General features: G+C 41.3%; 1 protein-coding gene and 1 pseudogene across 3 annotated transcripts in view; both read left to right on the top strand.

Annotated features, from left to right (window-relative positions):
* Specc1l (sperm antigen with calponin homology and coiled-coil domains 1 like) overlaps positions 1 to 22,628 on the top strand; it is a 142,818-nt gene that overhangs the window by 75,743 nt on the left and 44,447 nt on the right. Inside the window, exons 10-15 of one of the 3 annotated variants that reach the window (XM_019204494.2) lie at positions 3,751 to 3,777; positions 12,161 to 12,197; positions 13,685 to 13,708; positions 13,823 to 13,909; positions 16,476 to 16,632; positions 20,773 to 20,875. In XM_019204494.2, coding sequence (XP_019060039.1) covers positions 3,751 to 3,777; positions 12,161 to 12,197; positions 13,685 to 13,708; positions 13,823 to 13,909; positions 16,476 to 16,632; positions 20,773 to 20,875 — 435 coding nt within the window. Of the gene's footprint in view, positions 1 to 1,590; positions 1,595 to 2,718; positions 2,790 to 3,750; positions 3,778 to 12,160; positions 12,198 to 13,684; positions 13,709 to 13,822; positions 13,910 to 16,475; positions 16,633 to 20,772; positions 20,876 to 22,628 lie in introns of those variants that run through there. The other 2 variants (XM_010603899.2, XM_019204493.2) reach the window with 2 other exon arrangements.
* On the top strand, positions 9,320 to 10,628 carry LOC104848264 (annotated as a pseudogene).

Below are 22,628 nucleotides of genomic sequence, written 5' to 3' on the forward strand. Positions count from 1 at the left end.
CTCCTCTCCTTCTCCCCCTCTCTCCCCCCTTCCTCCCTCCCCTCCCTCTTTCTTTTCCTGTGTGTGTGTGTGTGTGTGATGTTAATTTTTGGATTCTGCTAGTTGCTTTGACTAACTTAATTATTACTTTCTTTGTTCTTGACATTATTTCAACCAATCTGGTGTACATCTTTATCAAAAGTGTGCTAATAACATGTCCTAATTAGATGAGGAAATAAGTCATTAATAAATACAGCTTTCATAGCAACTCGTAACATTGAAATAGATGGTAGGGAGTGTGTATCATCATGTGGCACTCTTCACAGTTGTTCATGGAATGTGAAATCAGTTATCTCTGTTAATGAACAGTAGCTCTGAAAGCTTCATCCACAGTCTACTTTCTGCTGCAAATCGAAGCTGTGGCTCTGGGGTGTGAGGTCCAGTAACTCTGTGGATTCCTTGGAGAGAGACTTTCCTACTCTCACATACCTCTTTACAGTAGAGCCGGCACCAGAAATCATCTCCTTTCCTTTTGTGGTCTGCGTACTTTTCTTATCCAACACTGCCTCTTCATGTGCAGTGGTAAGGCAGGCCACAGGGTCAGGACATGCCACTGTGAAAGGCAGCACTTAGCTTGGGGCTTGGGGTGGATGTGGAGACACTCCCAGATATGCACATCACCCAGGGCCCAAGGGCTCCTTTTAGCTGCTCAAGCCCAGTCAACTCTGTGCACTGAATTCTCTTCTTAAGGAAGTTCGGCTCTCTTAGTGGGACTATGTCTTGTTAACAGGTATGGATAAGCGGTCAGCACACTTGTGCGAAGTATTTAAAGAGCTGAGAGGATTGGCTCTGTGAGTTGCATGTAACACCAGTACTTGAAGAGTTAGGTTTGGTAATTGAACAGGCCCCATACCTGTCAGTCTTTAGTGTCCTGATGAGCTAGTTTTATACTCATTGAGGGGCAGTGGCGCACAAGATGACACTGCTGCCACCTTTACACCAAGACTTGCCTGCTTCTTGGCTTTTGCTTCATTTGTCAGTTGTGACCTGCGTTCTTAGAGGGTCCTCTTGCTAAAGCAACAAATAGTGGAAAGTTTAAAATCCCATTGATTTGAATGCTTTGTCTTTGTATCTTCATTTTATATCCCACCTTCCAGATGGATGCTCAAAGGACTTTTGAGTGTGTTACAGGGCTCACAGGTCTCCCTGTGGCTTGGCTTTTGACTCTCTAATGCCATTTTCTCATCTATAACGAACACTTTGTTCACAGCGTGCTTAAATTCCCCTCCTGGGCTCTCCTAACCCTTCAGACCTCCACCTCTATACCCTGCCAACACTGCTGTTATTGAAGTTTTTCACTGATGTCATTACCTACTTGGCTGTGGCACCAAATCTGCCAGCAGCTTTTGACACTGTTGAGCACTCCTGTCTTACTTTGCTCATTGCTAAGACAAAATAACTGATACCCAAAGTTAAAGGAGGAAAGGTTTATTTTGGCTTACTGTCTGTAGAGGTTTCAGTTCCTAGTTGGCTGGCCCCAAGGCAGGATGGCACAGCAGAGGGGTGCTGCAGAGGAGAAATGTCCCTGGCAGACCAGAAGGAGGAGGGCAGCAAGGCAGTGAACTAACAGGGGAGCAGCAGGAGCAGCAGCAGCAGCCTCTCCCGTCTATCTCTTCTAAGCCACCCAAACCCAGGGTGAGCCTTCCCATTATCCACACTCAGAACTATGCCAGACCAACCAGCATCCTGATGTAGTGATCACACACCTTTAATCCCAGCATTGCATACTTTAGAGCCATCTACCTGTGAGAAACTTCACTTGTGAGCACGTGAGGCTTTACATAGATATCTAGACACAACAACTCCCTTTCCCAGAACCATCTTTCTGGGTTTCCTGACACCATACTCTGTACTTTCTCTCTCTCATACTGTTTCTCTTCCATCCCCTGTGCTGGCTCCTATCTTCTTCTTGACCTCTAAATGGTGGCATGGCCCAGAGCTCAGGCCCTGGGCCTTATTTCCTTGTCTATATTCACTCTGTTATTGTCTCCTATCTCAGGGCTTTAAATGCTACTTAAAATACTGTCAGATTTGTATCTGTACCTGTACCTGTTCCCTCCTGGGTTCCAGGCTCATATGTCCAATTGTATGCTTGATATCAGCATTTCAGTATTGAATATTCTCAGACTGAATATGTCTAGGTCAGGGTTCTCATATTCCTCAAGTTGTTGTAGATATAATTGCCTTGCCATCTCAGGTAATGGTAGTATCATCCTGCAGAAATCTTGGAGTCATCCTTTCCTGTTTTCATATTAGACCTGTTCACTTGTTTAGAAAACCCACTGGGTCTACTTTCACAATTTCTCCAGAATCAGAGCATTGCTCTTCCTTCTCTGGTCACTTCTGTTGTGTAAGCCACCATCATCCCTCACCTGGATTCTGACAAAAGATTCCTTATCTTCTCAGTCTATACTTTTTTTAGGGGGGGGTACCAGAGATCGAACTCGAGCCCTTGTGCTTGCGAAGCAGGTGGCAGAAGCACTGAGCCAAATCCCCGGCCCTTCTGAGTCTGTTCTTAAGCTTAGGGCTTGAAAAATAGATTTTTCTATTTATTTACCCATTTGAGTGTTAGAGATTTGATTGGGTCTGACATGTAGTAGGTAAATAGTCTACCACTAAGCTGCATGCCCAGCCCCGAAAGTAGAAGTTGGAACATACCGAACTACTCAGACCTTCTTGCTCCTTATTTCTTTCAGAGGAAGAGTCAGGGTTCTTCTGGTGGCTTCTAGACCCTCCCAGCCTGACCTCAGGTACTTCTCTGGCCTTATCTCTTTCTCATTTACTCGGTCTTCCTAGACACCTGGGCATCCTTGCCTACCAGAAAGAACATGGCGCACTCATGATCTAGAGATCTCATCCTGGATGTTCTCCTGCAAGGACATCTAGATGGCTCTTCTGGCTCTCTTTCAAGGCTTCATTCAAGCGGAGCCTCTCCAGTGTGGCTCTGGATGTCATAGTTAAAGCTGGGAATATGTTCATGTAGCACTGTTTTCTCATATACCCTTTATCTGCTTGCTTATTTTATCACTTTATCACTAACATCTTGCATAATTTTTTGGCTTGTATTTTTTATTGTCTTTTTCCTATTCCTCTAGATTGTAAGGTCTGTGTGATAAGATTTGTGGCTTTTTTTTTTTTTTTTTTTTTTGCTCACTGGAATGTTCTCAGCACCTATAAAAATCCTGAGCTCTTTATAAAAAATTGTGAAATGAGAGAATGAAAGGAGAGTTAAACCTAAAAGTGCTCAGTATAAACTTTACCCCATACTAAATGTCCACAGTTAGATTTTATACAGTACATAGTGATTACATTCATCATGGAAAAGTTCGTGCATGTACATGACATATCTTAACTTTATGTCTCCTTTCCTCCCTCCCCCCACTGTTAGACTTTATTACTATGGGCCAGGGATTTGGCTCAGTGGTTCTGGCACCTGCCTCGCAAGTACAAGGACCCGAGTTCGATCCCCAGTAACAAAAAAAAAAAAAAATTGTATATTACTACAGTATCTGTGTGAACTTTTTCTTAGTGACACAAGTGGCTAAGAATGATAAGTCTTGAGTTTACAAGTCAAAGATTTTAGGCAACCAAGCTCTGCAGGATTTTGCTTGCTGCCAACAAATAGCTGCAAGAAAGCACCTATATAAGTTGTGCCCTGGGTATCTTCAAAGAGCTACATTCATTGAGGGCGGGGACAGTAACTAATGTCAGAAGCACTCCATCTCTGCTTCCAGTCATGTATGTCCTGGTTCTATTGGTCAAATCGGCTTTTTGATCTGAATTCTATGCAGTTATGGTCAAAGCCAGGAGCCAGGCACGTCATGGCCCCTAAGAGTATGTGTAACCCTTTGCCAGTGTTCTAGAGCCTTTGTTCTAGCTTGGCCACAGCTTTGTAGTGCTAGCCTGAAAAGCCCAGTGGAAGACATCAACATCTGGAGGGTACTGGGTGATTCTGAGACAGTGGAGGGTATCAAGTCCTCATGACCCAGGTGACCTCTAAGAAGTAACTCAGGATCTTGGGAGCAATCCCTGTCTTCAGCCAGCCCTTGTTGCTGCTCTATGGCTGCTTTCTGGACTCATCTTGCTTGTGGAGTGACTTCCTAAAATACAAAATCCTACACCATCCAAGAAAGGGAGCTTGGAAATCCCATTTCCCCAAGTACCCCAGGTGACTTTTAGGAAAGAATCAACTGAGGAAACAGGACAAAGAATTAAAACCATTTAGATATTTCTATTTTCTGCTTGACTTTTGTGTGTGGAAGGTCTATGGGCCAAGTTATTTAAGACAAACTAAATGCCGTAAGAGTCTGTTCCTGGCTGTCCTCACTTTGTTGTCTGGTGATGTATTCATGACAGTACCATTGGGCATGGATGTATGTCTGCAGCTTGTATTAATGCTGATCTCATTCCTAATCTAGCCTCTTATACTGCCTTGATAGGGCTTAGTTAGAATATTGGAAATACGGGAGGCAGGGAAAACACTTTAAGTGAATTTTTATCTGGGAAGTATTGATACAGTGGGCTTTTTTTTCTTTATTAGCACGTTTGCAGTACATAATGTTTACATCATTTGTGTAGAGTTGATACATGCACATAACACATCTTAATTCCTTTTTCTATTCCCCCACCCTCTGTCTCTTGATACACTTTCCATTTGAGAAAGATGTATTTCCTGTTTCTTATTGTCTGTCTTTATTTATAATTTGGGTTTCTCATTTAAGAGAAGCTATGCAATATTTAAGGTTGTGTGTCTGATTTATTTCACTTAACATTATAATCTCATGATGCATTCCTTGCTGGGCATGGTGATACACACATACCTGTGATCCCAGCATTTGGCAGGCTGAGATAGGAGGATAACCTTGAGTTAAAGGCAGCTTGGACTACATGGTGAAACTTTATCTCAAAAAACAAAACAACAACAAAAAAGATGCATCCCATTTATTACAAATGACTCAGGTTTATCGTTCTTTATGGCAGAGTAGTATGCCTTTGTGTACTAAAAACTAAGAACAAGCAACTGATTCTTAGCCATTAAATGCCATTGTGGTAACCCATACTGTGATAGGAGCTTAGAATTTCTAAGATGTATCTTTTTTTTTTTTTTTTGGTACTGGAGATCAAACTCACGACCTTGTACTTGCTGCAGGACCACTGAGCTAAATCCCAGCCTGAATCTTTTTTTTAAAAAATCACATGTGGGGCTGGGGATTTAGCTCAGTGGTTCCAGCACCTGCCTTGCAAGCAGAAGGACCCGAGTTCGATCCCCAGTACCAAAAATAAAAATAAAAAATTACATGTGCCTTGATGTAGTGAGCTAAATATGATGTTTTCTTCCTTATGCTTTATATTTTTACAATTCTTTGGTAGAAGTTGAGTATCTTACATGAAATGTAGTGATTTCATGCCTTGGAATGTGTTTCTCTTTCCTCCCAATAGATCTTAAACTATGGTAGTTTTATTTAGTCTACTCAGGAGATACATTGGGTTGGATATTCATTGTTACTGTGATTGTGTTCAGTGTAGTACAGACTTGCAGTTCATCTAGCAACAATTTGTTTCTTGAATGGGAACTATTTTTCCAGATGGCCTTCTCTCTGAGACAGAGGGTTTCATTATATATTTCAGCATGGCCTTGAGCTCACTGTGTAGCCCTGGTTGATTTTGAACTCACAGCGTTCCTCCTGCCTCAGCCTCCCAAGTGCTGGGATTATAGGCGTGTGCCGCCATGCCTGGCTCCACATTCATCTTTTGACTGCTTTTCGCATTGCATCTCAGGGAGTTCCTATTTTGTACTCCTAGAATTCTTTCAGCTAAGATTTATTTCTTAATTTGTTAAGAGCGTATTTTCATGACATTGATTATATTTTTAATGCCTGCCTTAAAATTCTTTTCTGCTAAATGCAACATACAGGCCATCATCACATAAGTTTCCATTTTTTAAAATACTGTATGAGGCTTTTTTATTTTTTCAGTGCTGAAAATGATCCCAAGGCTTTATACCGAACTACATCCCAGCTTTTTATTTGAGACAGGGTGTTGCTAAGTTGCCCAGGTTGGGCTCAAATTCACCGTCTTCCTACTTTAGCCTCCCAGAGAATACAGGCATGCACCACTGTACCTAGATTTCTTTTTTTTTGCATATCTAGTAATTTGGGGTTGTTTTCTGGGCATTGTAGATCACGTTGTAGATTGTTATGTGCCCTCTACAGAGGTTGGTTTTTGTTTTAGCAAGTGGTTAATTTCACTCACCTCAAACTTCAGATTCTCTCCTGCAGGGGAGATACCCATTCACCTATTTTGTCATTAACTCCCTGAAGTGTGAGTACTTGTGGATTTCAGAGGTCCATGAGAGATTTAGGCAGAAATTTATAGACAAAATGTGGGTTCCTTTTTTGTTCTTTTCTGGTATTTTAACTCCTTGCTTTCCTAAATATATGGTTTTTCCAAGATATGTTGTAGTAAGACTAAAGATTTTCCACCAAATTTTAGTTGCCCTAGTTGGCCTCCGTCAAAGCCTATACTCATGCAAAAACAGCAAAATATTAAACACTAGGAAACTCACCCAGTGCTTTTTGTTTTTCTCTGTACCTGTTTATTTGCGTTCTAGAATAAGAGAATTAAATAGCATAGTTGGTATGCTCATACTATCTTCAACTTTCCATGAGAGTGAACAGTAATAGTATATTTCTTACTAGGTTTATCTCTTTATCTGAGCCCTAGATCTTATTTATCCCTTTGGGCTTTCTCAGATGCTGTTGTCCTCATTTTATTGATTGATTATCCCCTTTTTCATCTTCAGCTTTACTGGTTCCCTTCTGTCATCATTTTGAAATGCTCACATCACTCTCCTCTCCCCTCCTCTCCTCTCTTCTCTCTTCTCTTTTGTCTGTCCATCTGTCTGTCCATCCGTCTTTAGTACTATGCAGTGAACTCAGAGCCATTGTGCTGAGTCACATTCCAAGCCCCTTTTTTATTTTGAAACAGGGTGTTGCTAAGTTGCCCAGGCTGGGCCTGAACTCACCGTCCTCTGATCTCGGCCTCCCAGGGTGCTGGGATTATGGGCATGTACCATCATGTAAAATGCTCACATCTTTCTTACATTAAGATAAACTAAATTTTCCCTCTCTCACCCACAAGCTATTATACCTTCTCCTTTACCTTTGCAGTTTATCTCCACATTTTCCAACTCCCACTCACTCCTCAACACATTCTAATCTTACTTCTGTCCCTAGCACTGTATTCAGTTACTCTGACCAGGATTATCAGTGGTCTCTGTGTCACCAAATACACTCTCTCTCCATCACTTATGCTGATAATTTCCAAAACTATGTGTTTACTTCAAACTTTTTTTTGTAAAGTTCTAGCTGTGATTGCCCATTCTACATCCTTCCTTAGATATCTCATATTCTCAAATTTCGTGTGTTCATCTCTCTTCCTTTAATAATAATCTCTCACCTTTCTTATTTCTGTGCATGGTATCTGTCCTTCTTACCTCCATATCCAGTTGGTCAGCCAGACTGTTGATTCTACCTTGTTAAAGAACTCTTGAATCTTCACATCTTTTCCAGCTCTTGGCTATAGCATCTCACTCCTTATCCTTTATGAGCCTTTCTAGTCAACCGCAGACAGAATGAAGCCTTCATTGACTCTCCCTGCCAACAGGATAAGGCCCATATTCTGTACCCTACTTTTTTTCTGCCTAACTTTTCCTTGCTCTGTTGTTCCCTTTGCTTTCTGTATGTCAGAATTGTGCTTTATGCTAAGCTGGGAATACTTTCCCGTCCAAGCACTCCTGTGCCTGTATAAGAACTGTTAATTACTCTTTCCTGAAGAGGCCTTTTTGAACTCCCCTCAAGACCATTTGTGAGTCCCTGGCTTATTCTTTCCTAGCATCCATCCATTGTCATAGATTGTTAAGTGTCTGATTTTGGCCCTAGACTCAGTGTTCCATGAGGGCATATTTTGTCTCCTGTCTCCTGTCTTTCTATTAAGTCCAGATTTTTAAAATTTAATTTAATTTATTTATTTATTTATTTTTTTTTTTTATTTTTTTTTTTTTTGAGATAGGGTCTCACTTGTGTAGTCCAAGATAGCCTTAAACTTGCTGTTGCAGTACAGGCTGACCTTGAACTTGCAGTCTTTCTGCCTCAGCCTCCCAAGTACTGTCATTACAGGCATAAATAATTCTAAAATAACTTGAGTTTTCAGGGGGGGTTTTTTGTACTCTTTTATTTCTTTTTCTTCCTTTCTTCTGTCCCTTCCTCTCTCTCTCTTTCTCCTTTCCTCCCTCACTTTTTTCCTTCTCCCCGTCCTCCTTTATTCCCTCTATTCTTTCCTTTCTTTTCTTTTTTCCCTTCCTCCATCCCTCTTTGTCTGTCTTCCTTCTTTCTTTTTTTGTATCGGAAATTAAATACGGGCTTTTGCAACTTGTCACTGTGTTGACAAATTGTTGCACTAAGCTATATCCCTACCCCTTTTTAATTTTATTTTTTATTTTGAGAGATTATCTTACTGATTGGCTAATTGCCCAGGCTAGGCTCAAACTTGTTATCTTCTTGCTTAGCTTCAGAGTTCTGGAATCGCAGGTGTGTAATTCTAGGCTATTGCACATTCTCAAAAAATTGAGTCCTGGCAGCCTGCCCTCACACAGCCCAGGTGGCAGCCCACAGGTCCAGGTGGTGGTGAAGGCAGCTGGCAGTGACGGAGAGCTGTCCCTGTGGGGCCTGCGATGAGAGGACCAGAGTCCACACTTCTGGAGGAGCAGTGCCCACTATGCCACTGTGCCAGAGGGGATGGAAAGCGGCCCCAGAGTGGCCTGCCACCCTACACTAGCTGGCCACCTCTAAGTGCTCTCATAGTGCATTTTATCCACCGCCTCCTAGGCTTTGTCTCTTGATTCAGTGGCTTTGTGATTGGAAAGAAATGAGAGAAAAGGAGAGATATGATCTGTTTTCCAGTTGGTCATCCTGCATTCAGGCCTGGTTGGCATTTACAGAGAGGAAGACACAGCAAGGAAATACTGTCTTTCTGGAGGAGGGTGGGGAAAGAGCAACAAGGTCTTTTATTTTATATGATTTTTTAAAAACCCTTCACTTTGCCGGGGGTGGTGGCACATGCCTGTAATCCCAGCACTCGGGAGGTTGAATCAGGAGGATCACTGAGAGTTCGAGACCAGCCTGGGCTACATAGTGAGTTCCAGGACAGTCTTAACTACATAGTGAGACCCTGTCTCAAACCACCACCCCCCAAAAAAACCCTTCACTTTGACTGTGGTGCTCCAAGTGACAAAGCATAAATCATAGACACCAGAGAATAAGGTGGACCTCAGGAATGTGGCGAAGTTTCTGTCTTTATCAGGAAGGAAGAATGGGGTGTTTGCAGCCCTTTCTGGAACCTAAAACAAAAAAACATGAGTTGTGTGTGCCATGGAAAGGAGACAAGGCCAAATCTGAATCCTTGGAGTTGCCCCAGGCAGCACCCTCACAGATCTACCATGAGAAGCAGCTCAGGGAACTTTGTGCTCTACCTACCCTCAATAATGTTTTCCAAGACAGTAACGCCTTCACACAGATTTTCCAGAGGTTGTCTCCAAACACCATGGTGATACCGCGCAAGAAGAGCATGCTGGGAAATGGTAACTACGATGTGAACATCATTACGGCAGCACTTCAGACCACAGGCCACAAAGCTGTTTGGTGGGACAAGCACGGGGATGCCACTGTCATTGCTCTCACTAATGTCAAGGGCTTCATCACAAATCTGCCTTCCAGCCTGTGATGGGGACCACTTAAGTTGCCCCACAAAAGGCAGCATTGGATCTGTGCCCAAGAGGTAGGAGGTGTCTACTACAACCTTGACTCCACACTCAAGATTCCTGAGTGGATCGGAGGCAAGAGTGAACTCAGGAAATTTCTAAAACATCATTTGCGAGGAAAGAACTGTGAACTCCTGCAGGTGGTACCCGAAGAAGTGGAAGCCCATCAGAGTGGGAGGGCCGATGTGTAACAGTTCTGCCCAAGCTGCCCCTGCCCCACCTTCCAGGCCTCTGTGATGTGCTGTGGCCTGTGCAGTGGGTCTACCCTGGCCATTTCTCCAGGCATCTCATCGGGTTTCCCCTTCCAGTCTGCCAGTGCAGTAGGTCAGGTGTGTGGACTGTCACAAGAACCCACTGTCTGTGTGTGAGAAAGGAAAGGAAAGGCCCAAGCCCTGATGAAGACCAGCCATTGGGAAGGCAAGGTGGGCCCCAGCTGTTTGCTGCTTTCTCTGAGGACCTCACAAAGATTCTGTTGGAATCGTCGCTGCTTCCCCAAGCTCACCAGAGATGCTGCCCCCACTTTTCCCTGCTGTGGCACCAGTGGGTCTGAAGACATAGTACTGTCAAAACCCAGCAACTGCCTCCAAGGACCCAGAGCATAAGGGTCTCTCGGGAAATCGTCTCCTGGACCCCAGCAGCGGTACCACATGCTGGGCCAGCTGCAGCCCTTAATACCACCCACCCCATTTTTATAGGGGTTTTATGGTCAGGCTTGAGCTTTACGATGAAAAGTTCTCTAATATTCCAAGCCAGGTGGCTAAATCCCACAATCTTTGAGCGAGACAAGGGTGAATACATAGTTAAGAGGATGTGGCTAAAGCCTAATTGGGACAGGCGTGGGGTGGCTTTTTTGTACTCCAGTTTTGTCCCTACTATTTCACTATATTGATTTAGGGTGCTTTGGGGAAAAAGTTAAGGAAAATGGGCAGTTTTCATACTTTGTCCACTCTGGCAAAATCAGAAAACTATGTCTACCCTTGATAGCAAATTCCACTAGCTTGGGACAGAATTGGTTGAGGGAAGTAATGTGAAGATACGCTTCTCAGAGTTTAAGAGCAGATAGGATTGGCAGAAACCTTGAGCTTTGAGACTGAGTCACTGTGTTGATAAGCAGCAGAGCCCTCAAGTCAGGTGGTTCTGTGCATTAACAGGTTTGTCATCTCCATGTAGGTTCCTTTATAAATCACTGGGTTGATCCTCCTCTCTCTCTCTACCTCTAGAGATAGTTAGTTGTAGGCCATGTTTTTCCTGTAACTTTGGAAAACAAAAGGGAGAGGAAGTAAGTTATCATACCACATGTGTCACCAAAGTGGCTGTGGTTGCCTCGGGACAGGTGGGCAGGTAGGGGTGACTCATCCAGCCCTTCCGGATCCGTGGTCCTAGCAGGTCGGGGGCTGCCCCACTGGCCAGGCTTTTCTCCAGTAGCAGAGCCAGCCTGGGACTTGCACATCGATCCTCAGCAAGCTTCACAGGGGAAGCCGAGCTGCTCCCTACTGAGCCTGGAGTGAGTGTTTACATCAGCACTTTTTCTGCACCTGTATCTCCAATCCAACAAGGCCTTTTTTTGTGCCAAGTAACAAGAGGCCCCAAGCGGTGACGTCATTATGTCCTCTCAGCTACTGCCCAAGATCTCTTCTGCCCCAGACCTGCTTGGCACCACAGGGAGCCCCTTCCCCTGCACGATGACATTCCAACCACAGCAGCCAGGAAGTTACAGCCAACCTTGCTGATTGTCACAAGCAGGACCATGGGTCCATTGGACTTTTGGTGAGAGTAAGCCCTTTCCTGGGAGGAGGAAACTCCTCTCCACAGATCTGCTCAGGCCTGTACAAATGGCACTTCAGAGGAGGCCCGTGCATGTGAGTCCATGAGCCAACGCAATATGCAAAGACACTTCGACATTTCAGGGCTTGTTTCTCTGTTCATACCTAGTTCTGGTGCTCAGAAACGGGGACCTATGCTGATGCCCAAGGGTAGAAAGACCCTGAGGCCCAGTAAGGGGCAACCCTAGGCTTTTTCTTGCTTTTTGTTCCTTTTAGTGTTGTTGGCCTTATGCTGGGTTTGTTTATAAAAGATGTATTTTGTCTAACCAAATATTAGAAATGAAAAACTATGTGAAAAAATAATTAGCTGTTGGGCTCTAGCAAGGACTACCTGCAGAATCGAGACAGGCGTGACTCCTTAGACATGCAGTAAGGAAAAGACTGACCGTAACCAGGTGTTAGGGCCATGTATCATTTCATGAACATGTTTTGAATCATGTGCATGTAGAGTACATAGTAAAAAAGGAAAAGATGGGATAAGACAGCCAAAAAGATTTTTCATTTAGGGAATGAACGAGGTGTATACTGTCTCTGAGCTAACATTCCCTGTTTTAATTTATCGTTTTAACCTTGGTTTTCACTTAGTTTTCTGTGGTGTTTTCTGGGAGACTCAAGATTTTCTTCTTCCCCCTTCCTCAACCCAGTTCCCCAATACTTAAGATTTTTAGGGAAGTGGTCATTTAGTTTCACAGTTGTAGAATGGACGTTTTGATTAAATTTAAAATGTTGATTTCTTCTTCCTGTTATCTTCACGTTCTGCTAACTTTGTTTTGACAGTCAACCTTGTGCATAATATGTTCTTCCTGTAATGATAAACACCAACTGCTCTCAGGGTTCAGGACTGTTGCTTATACGCTCTTTGCACAAAGGTGATATTTGTTCAAGATACGAACACCGTAATAATGCTAAACTGTACTTGTCCTATCTTTTATTCAGAAAGTAAGCACATCCTTTCTACTACAGACCTCAAAAACACTGAATATAACTAAAGGGTCCTCAGATCTTAGAAAATGTAATTTGGAGTGAAACTATGCTAGCCTTAAGAGAAAGATCATATGCTGTTACTTTTGACGTATTTTTAGAGGGATATCATTTAAATTGTTCATTTATTCATTTGTCTCCCCTCCCATTGAACCCAGGGCCTCATGCATGCTTAGTATGTGTTCTACCACTGAGCTACATCCCTAACTCTTAAATTGTTAAATCATAAAAAGAAGTGAGCTATATGTGGTGTTGCACACCTGTAATAATTGCACTCTGGAAGGGTGAGGCAGCAGGATTGCAGGTTCAACCCAGCCTGGACAACTTGCTGACTTAGTGAGAACTTGGCTCAAAAAAACAAAACAACAGTGGATAAAAAAGGATGATCATGTAGCTCAGTGCAAAGGTCCTGGGTTCAGTCCCCAGTACCAGAAAAGAAGAAGGAAAAAAAGCGGGGGGGGGGGATTCTCAGACAGCAAGGCTAGTAGTCTTCATTAAATGTAAAAGTATTTTCCCTCACTCTAGTCGCATATACTAACACAGCAGACCTTAGCCAAGTGAACACTTCTAGTCTGTCCTTGTGCCTGCTGCTGTGTATCCTGGCCATTAGACACCCTCTGTCAGGCCTGTGCATAAGGTGAGATGTGTGCGGGAAGAGTAGCGGGGGATAGCTCATGGCAGTGAGCAAGGACAGAAAGAAGCTCCCATGCAGGCTGTGTTTGGAGAACCAGGGAGGCATAGGACAAGGTGCAGCTGTAAATATAGATGGCAGAGGCCATGTCTGCTTATGTCCCAACTTCTCTCCAAAATTCTCAAAAATGATGCTTTATTATTGCACTCAGACTACATACAGTCCATATGCTAAGCATTGAAGACTCTCCCTAAAATTTTGTTTGAATTGCATTGGAGAGCTAAGTGATAGTCAATAACTTAGAAGTATCCATATGTGTAGATTGTCTCATCCCTAGAGATGACATGTTGAAAAGTTTTTCTGCGTTCCTTATCTGTGAGAGTTTTGGATAAGCAGACTATGGAGAATTGTCAGTGTCCTGAAATGGGAGGAATAATGAGTTGGAGGTTTGAGAGGGCAACTCACCGTCCTTGAACCTTTACTATTCACCATTTAGCACAGATTTCTTTGTTGTGACTTTTCCCCACTCTGCAGAACATCTGTTAAGAACATCGTCAACTAGCCGACCTGCTTCTCTCCCAAGAGTACCTGCTATGGAAAGTGCCAAGACCATCTCAGGTAATGACTTGTGCTGAATCCCCCCACTTCTTTTCTTCTTTCCTTCCTTCCTTTGCGCTTTCCCTCTCTTTCTCCACTTTCTCTTTTTTCCATTCTACTGGGGATTGAATTCAGCACCTCACACATGTTAAACAAGTACTCTACCACTGAGCTATATCTTATTTCTTTCCTTTTTTTTTTTAATTTTTGAGAAAAGGTCTCACCATGTAGCTCAGGCTGGCCTTGAACTCACTCTGTAGCCCAGGCTGGCCTCAAACTCACAATGATCCTCCTGCCTCAGCCTCTTGAATGTTGGGATTATAAGCATGTGCTACCACACACCTGGCTCCTTTTCTGTTTTTGAGACAGGGTCTCATTGAATTACCCATCCTAGCCTTGAACTTTCAGTCCTCCCACCCTAGCCTGCTGAATAGCTGAGACTACGAGATGTGCTACCAAGCCCAGCTGAGATTTTCTTGTAAAAGTTTTCTCCAGAAGTTTTTAAATATTGGATGTATTGGATGACATGTTAAAAATATAGGTTCATACAAAGTTGATAGAGCTGAAAAAGAATATTTATCCTAAGGTATCTCAGAACTGATTTTGAAGGGTTGTTTCAAAGCACCTAAAAAATATTTCAGGAGACTAAACTTCCCAGGATCCTAAAGACGTCTGTAATGATGAATTTGATTAGCTTTCTTTGTAATCTGGAGATGACACTTCAGTTTATCAGTTGCTTATATTATTTTTCTTTGTGGCCTTTATTTACACTTAATAGGACAACTAGAAATTGAATAGCTACAAAAGGAGAAATCTCTTGAGCTCAGTCACGCTGTAGTTAATGTCACACTTAGACATAGAGTGAGCTAAGTACAATTTGCTTGCTTTGCTTTCCAACATAATAGGATATACATTTATTTTGTATTTTCTGTGGGTCAGGACTTAGTACAGTTTATATACATTGCAAGTCTTTAAAATAGCGAGAAATTCTGTGATCAAATAAAATTACCATCCTTAAGCCTTTTTCTGTGTGCTTTTCTTGTAACAGAGTCCTTCAGATTCTCAGTCTTTTCTGTTTCATGTACAATTTTGAGAGGTTTTTTTTCATTCAGTTTCCTAGCATACCACTGAAAAGATACTACTGGCTCAAGGCATAAAAAGAACCAAAACCAAAAAACAATGAGAAAATTATGCCAGAAATATGCCAGCATTTCATTCTAAGGTTATGTAATAGAAGGAAGCATCTGCCCCCTTTGAACCTTAAAGGGCATCACTTTGCTAATGGAGAGTCATGTGCTGCTGTTACTATCCTGAAATCATCAACAAATGTTAGAAAATAAAATGGGAACAGTTTTTAAAAATCCGAAAAATCTACTGCTGTGGAACATTGGTTACATTAAAATCAGCCCAGGAATGGTAGTTAACAGCTTCTGTGGCTTCGTCCTCTTCTGAGGTGACAAAAAGGATTGCCTGAAGTTGGGGACTCTGTCTGGTATCTCACTTCTTAACTGTCTGCTCAACCCAGGTCTTCAGCACCTGGCAATGTAATACCCAATTTGTTTGTTTGTTTGTTTATATTTTTTAACTCATTAAAGTTTGTCACTGTCTAGCATGCCCTTTGGCTGTGTATTCTTTTTTAAAATTTATTGATACATTTTAGGTGTACAGTACGATGACATTCATCATTGGGAATTTGTACCTTTATGTGATTTATCTTGGTTCTTATTTTTTCCCCATTCCCCTGCCGTCTTCTACCCCTCCACACCTCCCTTTGTTTCCATTATTTCCTTTTCTCATATTTACTCAATGCCATCTTGCTGAAAGCTGCTTTTGTTACTGCTGTTATCAGAGGGCAAAGTGGCTGTTTCCGCCTAACAGTTCTCAGGGATTTTTAATTCTAACAGGATATAGTGTCTTACTATGTCAGACATTCAAAATAGGACTTGCCTTAAAGATTGTTGCTATTTCCCAGTAGTTGACCTTTTTGTTTTCTGTCTCGTTGATTTGTTTTTTAAAATGTGGCCTGACTCGGAATCATGGGTAGCCTGGCCAGGGATTTAGTTCAGTGGTGTTGCTGCCTGCTTCACAAGCGCAAGGTCCTGAGTTTGATCCCCAGTATCAAAAGAAGAATTAGATGTATTACCCTATAATAAAGCTTATTTCCTTTCTGTCCTCTTAACTGTATGTTTGGCTAAGTTCTGAAGGGTTGTAGTGGTTTTAATTATAGGTATTGGGCAGGAATGAACAGTTCCAAATATTGGTCTGGTTTTTAGTTGTAACTAAGTAGACATTTATACAGTACTCACTGTGTGCTTGGTAGATACTGTGAGTGGTACAGTGATGGGGAAGACAGCTCCACGGGAAAGGTGGGATTCAGTGCATATTTCTGTTAGGTGTATAGTCTTTCACAGATAACTTTTCATGAAAAATTAAGTCCTTTTCATCATCACTAATTTAAAAAAAAGTGCTAGCTTATTCTCTTACAAGGTAATACTTGTTCTGTTTGGAATCTTGAGAAGCATATATCTTAAGAAATGAGATTAAAATGTTTTGATATAAAATGTATAATGACTGTTCTTACATTCAGTGTCTCGACGAAGTAGTGAGGAAATGAAACGGGACATCTCTGCACCTGATGGAGCATCGCCAGCCTCTCTTATGGCTATGGGAACCACATCACCACAGCTGTCCCTGTCCTCCTCTCCCACAGCATCTGTGACCCCAACCACTCGAAGCCGCATAAGGTTGGTGTATTTCATGGCTACCTTCTCAAGCTTTAAAGAATAAATGATGAGCTTGTAAATAAAGGCATCTCAACAGTGTGTTTGCTCTTTCTTTTTGTATTAGTAAATGTTGATTCATCTCTTCTCTGTGTAGAATTGGGCAGATGATATAGAAGATACTGACAGAATAAGAGAAACAATTCCTTTTCTTAAGCACTTGAGTAATTTTATTTTTCACTAGAATGATTGAGCACAGAAGTAAGTATAGATTGAGCATCCCTAATCTGAAAAAGTTTAAAATGCAAAAGTTTTGGCATGTAGACATTGTGTTCCAAAAGTTTTGAATTACAGGTTTTTTAATTAGAGATGCTCAACTAGTGAAGCCTACGCAGTTATCCTAAAATCCTAAAAACTGTAATCTTAAATTCTTCTGATCCAAAGCATTTGAAATAAGAGGCAATCAACCTGCATTATGAAATTTGAACATTGAGAGTTATGAGTGAAATGTTAGAGGTTTCCTATAAAGATAAAATTTTGGCAGGACCTTGAGGGTTTCAGGTGGGTTGCGGGGGAGTAACTTGAGCAAATATACAAAAGAGGTAAGTGAGGGGTCAGGCATGCAGTGGGTAGAAGGTCCTGCAGATTTAGAGAACAGCGGAGGTTGTATCTACTGTATTAGGAGGCAGTAAAGACAAGATTGAAGAGACAGACAGACAGACAGGGCTAGTTAGGCATGGTGGCCTACACTTGTAATCCCAGTACTTGGGAGACTTAGGCAGAAGAATCCTGCAAGTTTGAAGCCAACCTAAGCTACACAGTGAGTTCAAGGCCAGCCTGAACTACACAGCAGGACCCTTTCTGAAAAAAGAAAAAGGGCTGGGTGTGTAGCTCAGTGCAGTGCCCTATCTTCAGTCCCTGGTATTTAAAAAGATAGACTAGTAAGGTATTATAGAGTCTCTTTAAAGTCATAGAGTCACTCCAGTTTGGTAGAAGCAGTAAAATAAATTTGTGTGAGAAAAAGATTAAGGTACTATTCTATCCTGGAAAGAAGTTAGGGAAACCAGATAAAATGTTATTGTTTCAGTGTGGAACAGAGTTGTCAAGTCTGAACCAGGGTGATGACAGCAGAAAAGAGCTGAGGAGAGGACTGGGCCCAGGAGAGTTTTCAAAAGAAAAGATAATTTCAACAACAGATTTTTTTTTAATCTTTTTTTCTTTTTTTAATCATAGGAATGGGAGGAAAGATACCAAAAATGGTTCTAAATGCTTAGGTTAAGGCTGAAGGTTGGAGAGCACAATGCTACATTAATAATTGATAAGCAATCCATGAAAATGTAAGTTAATGTTTTAGAGTTATGTCAGAAACCACTTTAGACTGAGAAGTGTTAAGAAATTAGAGGAGGGCCAGGGATTTAGCTCAGTGGTTCTGCCACTTGCCCCACAAGCACAAGGTCCTGAGTTTGATGCCCAGTATCAGAGAAAAAAAAAAAAGGAACTTAGAGGAAATTGATAAATGTCAGAAATCTAACACTTTGTGTTTAGGGATGAGGGGAAATTGTTGTAAATATTAAGAATGGAAGGAGGGACAGTAAAGGGTTTCAGAAATTTAGCTGTATGTTAATTTCTAGGTTTAATGATAAAATGAAGTATGTAGCCTCTCTCATTCAAATTATGAACTTTACAGTGCCACCTTAAGGGGCCCAACCTCTGAGATTAATAGTCCCATGGCAGTGCATCTTACGAGCAAATTGGCAGTGCAGAGATGAGGGAGCCTAGGCTGCTCCCTGCAGGGGAGGGACCATCAGCGCTCCACTTTGTGTCCTAGGTGAAGGTCTCCCTGCAGAGGGCATTGGCTGGAGACTCGACGACGCTTACTCCTCTTAGTTCCCCAACTGAGGAGCGGTGATCTTCAACATGGCATCTCCTGGCACTAGTTTCTTCATTTTAGAATGAAGAAGTTGTAAGAAATCTCCCTCAGTCTCCAAGGGACTCTGTTTAGCAGCTTCTCATTGTGTCCATAGAGTTTATGCTGATGCTTTTTAAGCTATTTCTGTAGCAAAACAGACCCTTTAAGAACAAGAGTAGGCTGGGCGTGGTGGCACACGCCTGTAATCCCAGCACTTGGGAGGCTGAGGCAGGAGAATTGCTGGGAGTTCGAGACCAGCCTGGGCTACATAGTGAGTTCCAGGTCAGTCTTAACTACATAGTGAGACCCTGTCTTAAAAAAAAAAAAAACAAGAGTAAACCTTTCAATTTATTGTAATAGTTACTTTTATGTTTAGCATAACCATTTTTCTGTGGGTTTTTTTGCCTGTTTTCTTTTATATTCATTTTCATGTATTTATTCTCTATTTATAGTAATATTAAAACAAACTTCTTTGAGCCTCATACACGTTAGAATTCTGATGTGCTGACTTACAAACACAAAATATTACTTCAAGGTAGCAATCTTGCTGCACATTGAAAATGTTTGGTATTTTGCTTAGTTCTAAAATAAATAAAAATTGGCACTATTTTAGTGCACCTCCCCGTTGGAAAACTTCAGTTCTAAATTTATCCTGCTTGATTTCATAGTATACTTTGAAAGATGATTACTGACAGAATAAATATGCTGAGGAATACTAATATTACCTCTGGAACATTTATTGGTGTACTGAGTTTGTGAAATATGTAGCTAGAGTTTTTGCTTTGCTTTATAATCACTAAAAAATAGACCAATTTTTAAAGAACAGGCTACTTGTCAAGGAATGTGTTACAGAGCAGCGCCTTCCTCCAGGTATTCCTTAGTGTTCTGCTTCCAGAGCCACTGCTGACAGGAAGGATTTAATACAGAACATATAGAATTGTATATCTCCTCTGGCTCATCACCAGGAGTGATTGCAGAATCTTTTTTTTTTAAGTAGGAAAAGTTTATTCTGCCTAGGAGAGACAGAAGGAGGACTGGAAAGTGAGTTGCCCTGCAGAATCTTTTTTTTATTTCACTGTGTTCTGGGGCAAGATATTTACTCTGTCTATAAGGCATTTAGCTGTGCCATAAAATACCCTACATAGAATTTTTTAAATGAATTACCTTCACTTATACATTCATTTATTGGTAGTGCTAGGGATTAAACCTAGGGCCTTGTGCCTGCTGGGCAAGCAGTGCACAACTTAGTTGCATCCCTAGCCCAGCCATTGAATTTCTTTTAACCCAAGCTTCAGTATTCCATTGTATAGTAAATTCTGAAGTTCCATGAGGGGCAGGCATCCTGTGTTCACGATTGTTTATCCAACACTTGCACACTCACTGGCACAGTGCTGTGCTGTTTCACACAAGATGACATTGGATGTAATTGAGTTAAAGAAAATTTCCATTTCCTGGTAAAACTAACTTGCCTACACACAATAAAGAGTATACAACTTGCTGGGAACTGTGGTATGCACCTGTAGTCCCAGTACTCATGAGATTGGGCAGGAGAATCATTTGAGCCCAGGAGTTCTGAGTTCTGGACCATCCTGGGCAACACAGCAAGACCCTGTCTAAAAAAAAAAAAAGAAAGAAAGAAAGAAAGAAAGAAACTGTATACACATAAGTAGTAAACATATTTGAGACTCTTTATGGAAGTGATAAATGTTTTTAATGTTTATTACCATCTTTTGTCTCCTTAATCTGCTTCCCGCAGTTGTGGGCCCCATGAAGATAGGAGTTATATCTTAGAATCCTCCACCTTGCATAATCTTGCCTTTTATAGTTATAGTAAGTGATCCAAAATATTATGAGATGATTAAGGAAATAAAAAGGAGCAAAATAAACCAAAGTACAAAGTATTGGAAAAATTAGACTTTGAATGAAAGGCAACCAGGATGATTTCAGATGCCGCCAGTATCAGGTTGTCTCCCACACTTTTTAGCACTGTGGAATGCATACTGTTAATTGTGCATCTGAATATTTTCTCTTTCCATGTGTGTGATGAGCAGAGTCTCTCCCTTCAGATATAAGATGCCCTTGACAGCTGCAGGTCTATGGGGTCGTAAACTAAAAATAGGTAAAAATCAAATGAAGGGAAAGCTATATCTTGCTGTTAAATGGTATTTATCCTGTTCAAAAATGCAAACTCATGTTGTGCTCTTATTGTGGTGCTCAAATACAAAATATTTCATTTTTGGGCTTCTTGTTTTCAGAGAAGAAAGGAAAGACCCTCTCTCAGCATTGGCAAGAGAATATGGAGGATCGAAGAGGAATGCCTTGTTGAAGTGGTGCCAGAAAAAAACGGAAGGCTATCAGGTAATCATGTGGTTCTTGTGTTTTCCACAAGCAGTTGATAAACCAACTGCTAGGATATCATAACTCATCATGTCTTGTATTCAAAATAAGCACTGGGCCGGGGATTTAGCTCAGTGGTTCCGGCGCCTGGCTTGCAAGTTCAGGGCCTGAGTTTGATCCCCGGTACCAAAAAAAAAAAAAAAGAGTCATATACCAAATTTCAGGAAAACATTCTCAAAGTTAACCTTTCCAGAGTAGCCAGTTTTTTCAATTTTTTTATTCTGCTCTTATAGCACTTTTTTAAGTCAAAATTGAATGCTTCGGTTGAGATATCATTTGGACTAAGTTAAAATGCATGTATTTCACTTAAAATTAATAGTTATATATACACACATACACATTTTAGTTAAGTTGTTTTTGATAACTTATTTTTATTCTCACTGTGTTTTGTCCACTCATCATTTCACATCTGGACTATTGTAACTTCCTACCATTTCCTCAGCCATCTGTCTCAGTATTTTATTCAGGTTTTATTTTAAATGGTATTACATATTACTTTGGAGAGGGAGCTCTAATTCTACACAAAATGAAAACTTCTAAAGTGTGTCCATCATAGTGCTAAAACATACAATTTAGATTCCCAGTATCCTCACATAGGATTTTAGTTACAGAGACTTTTCACAGCCTGCAGCTGGTATTATTCATACTTTGGTATAAATATGCAACAACCGCAACACAAGAAAGTAATTAAAATTCTGTGTTCTCGGTCTCATCACCATAGCCATCATCTCAACAAAATGGCAAAAAGGAACTAACTGTAACATCTGCAGATACCTTTCCACCAGAGGTAGAAGAGCAGAGTAAGACGTATGAAAATTCCTTAAAAAAATAAAGGCAGGGCTGGGTATTTTTTAGCTCAATGGTCTCAGCACCTGCCTCACAAAGTTCAGGGCCTGAACTTGCCTTCCCTCGGGCAAGGGCCCGAGTTCAATCCCTGGTACCTCCCCCGATAAATAAAATAAAGACAATTACCATGTGAAAGCACAGACTTGAAGAGATATTTCAAGTACACCCATGTCTGTAGCAGCATAATTCACAATAGCCAGGAGGTGGAAGCCACCCATGAAGCAACAAATAAATGGATAGACAAAATGTAGTATATTCATACACTGGAATATTTCTCATATACATGCGCACGTGCACGCACACATAATCACCATTAGAAGAAAATTCTGACACATTCTGCAATCGAGAAGCCATGTATAAAAGAACAAATACTATACAATCCCACTTATGTGACACACTTAGGGTAGTGATATTCATAGAGGCCAAGTAGAATGATGGTGGGGGAAAGGGAGAAAAAAATTCTGGAGATGGGTGGGTAGTGATAGTTGCATAGTAATACTAAGGTACTTAATCCCACTAGTTATTAAGTAAATTCATGCTATATATATTTTACCACAAAAAAATTACTTACCAAAAGTAAAAACAAAGAAAAACAAAGACAGATAAAATTACATTGAAAATCAACAAGGAAATAAAAGATTTGAATGACACTGTCTTAATTACTTTTCTCATTGCTGAGACAAAATATCCGACACCCAAAATTAAAGGAGGAAAGGTTTATTTAGCTCACAGTTTGTAGAGGTTTTAGTCTATAATCAGTTGGCTCCAAGGCAAGAGGGCATGGCAGACAGGCGTCACAGAGGAGAAACAGTTCATCGTGGGCAGAAGCTGGCAAAGCAGTAAGGGACCAGACAAGCCTCTTTCTGTC

The sequence above is a fragment of the Fukomys damarensis genome, unplaced genomic scaffold (assembly GCF_012274545.1).
Source record: "Fukomys damarensis isolate Sample0158 unplaced genomic scaffold, DMR_v1.0_HiC HiC_scaffold_12, whole genome shotgun sequence".
NCBI lineage: Eukaryota > Metazoa > Chordata > Mammalia > Rodentia > Bathyergidae > Fukomys > Fukomys damarensis.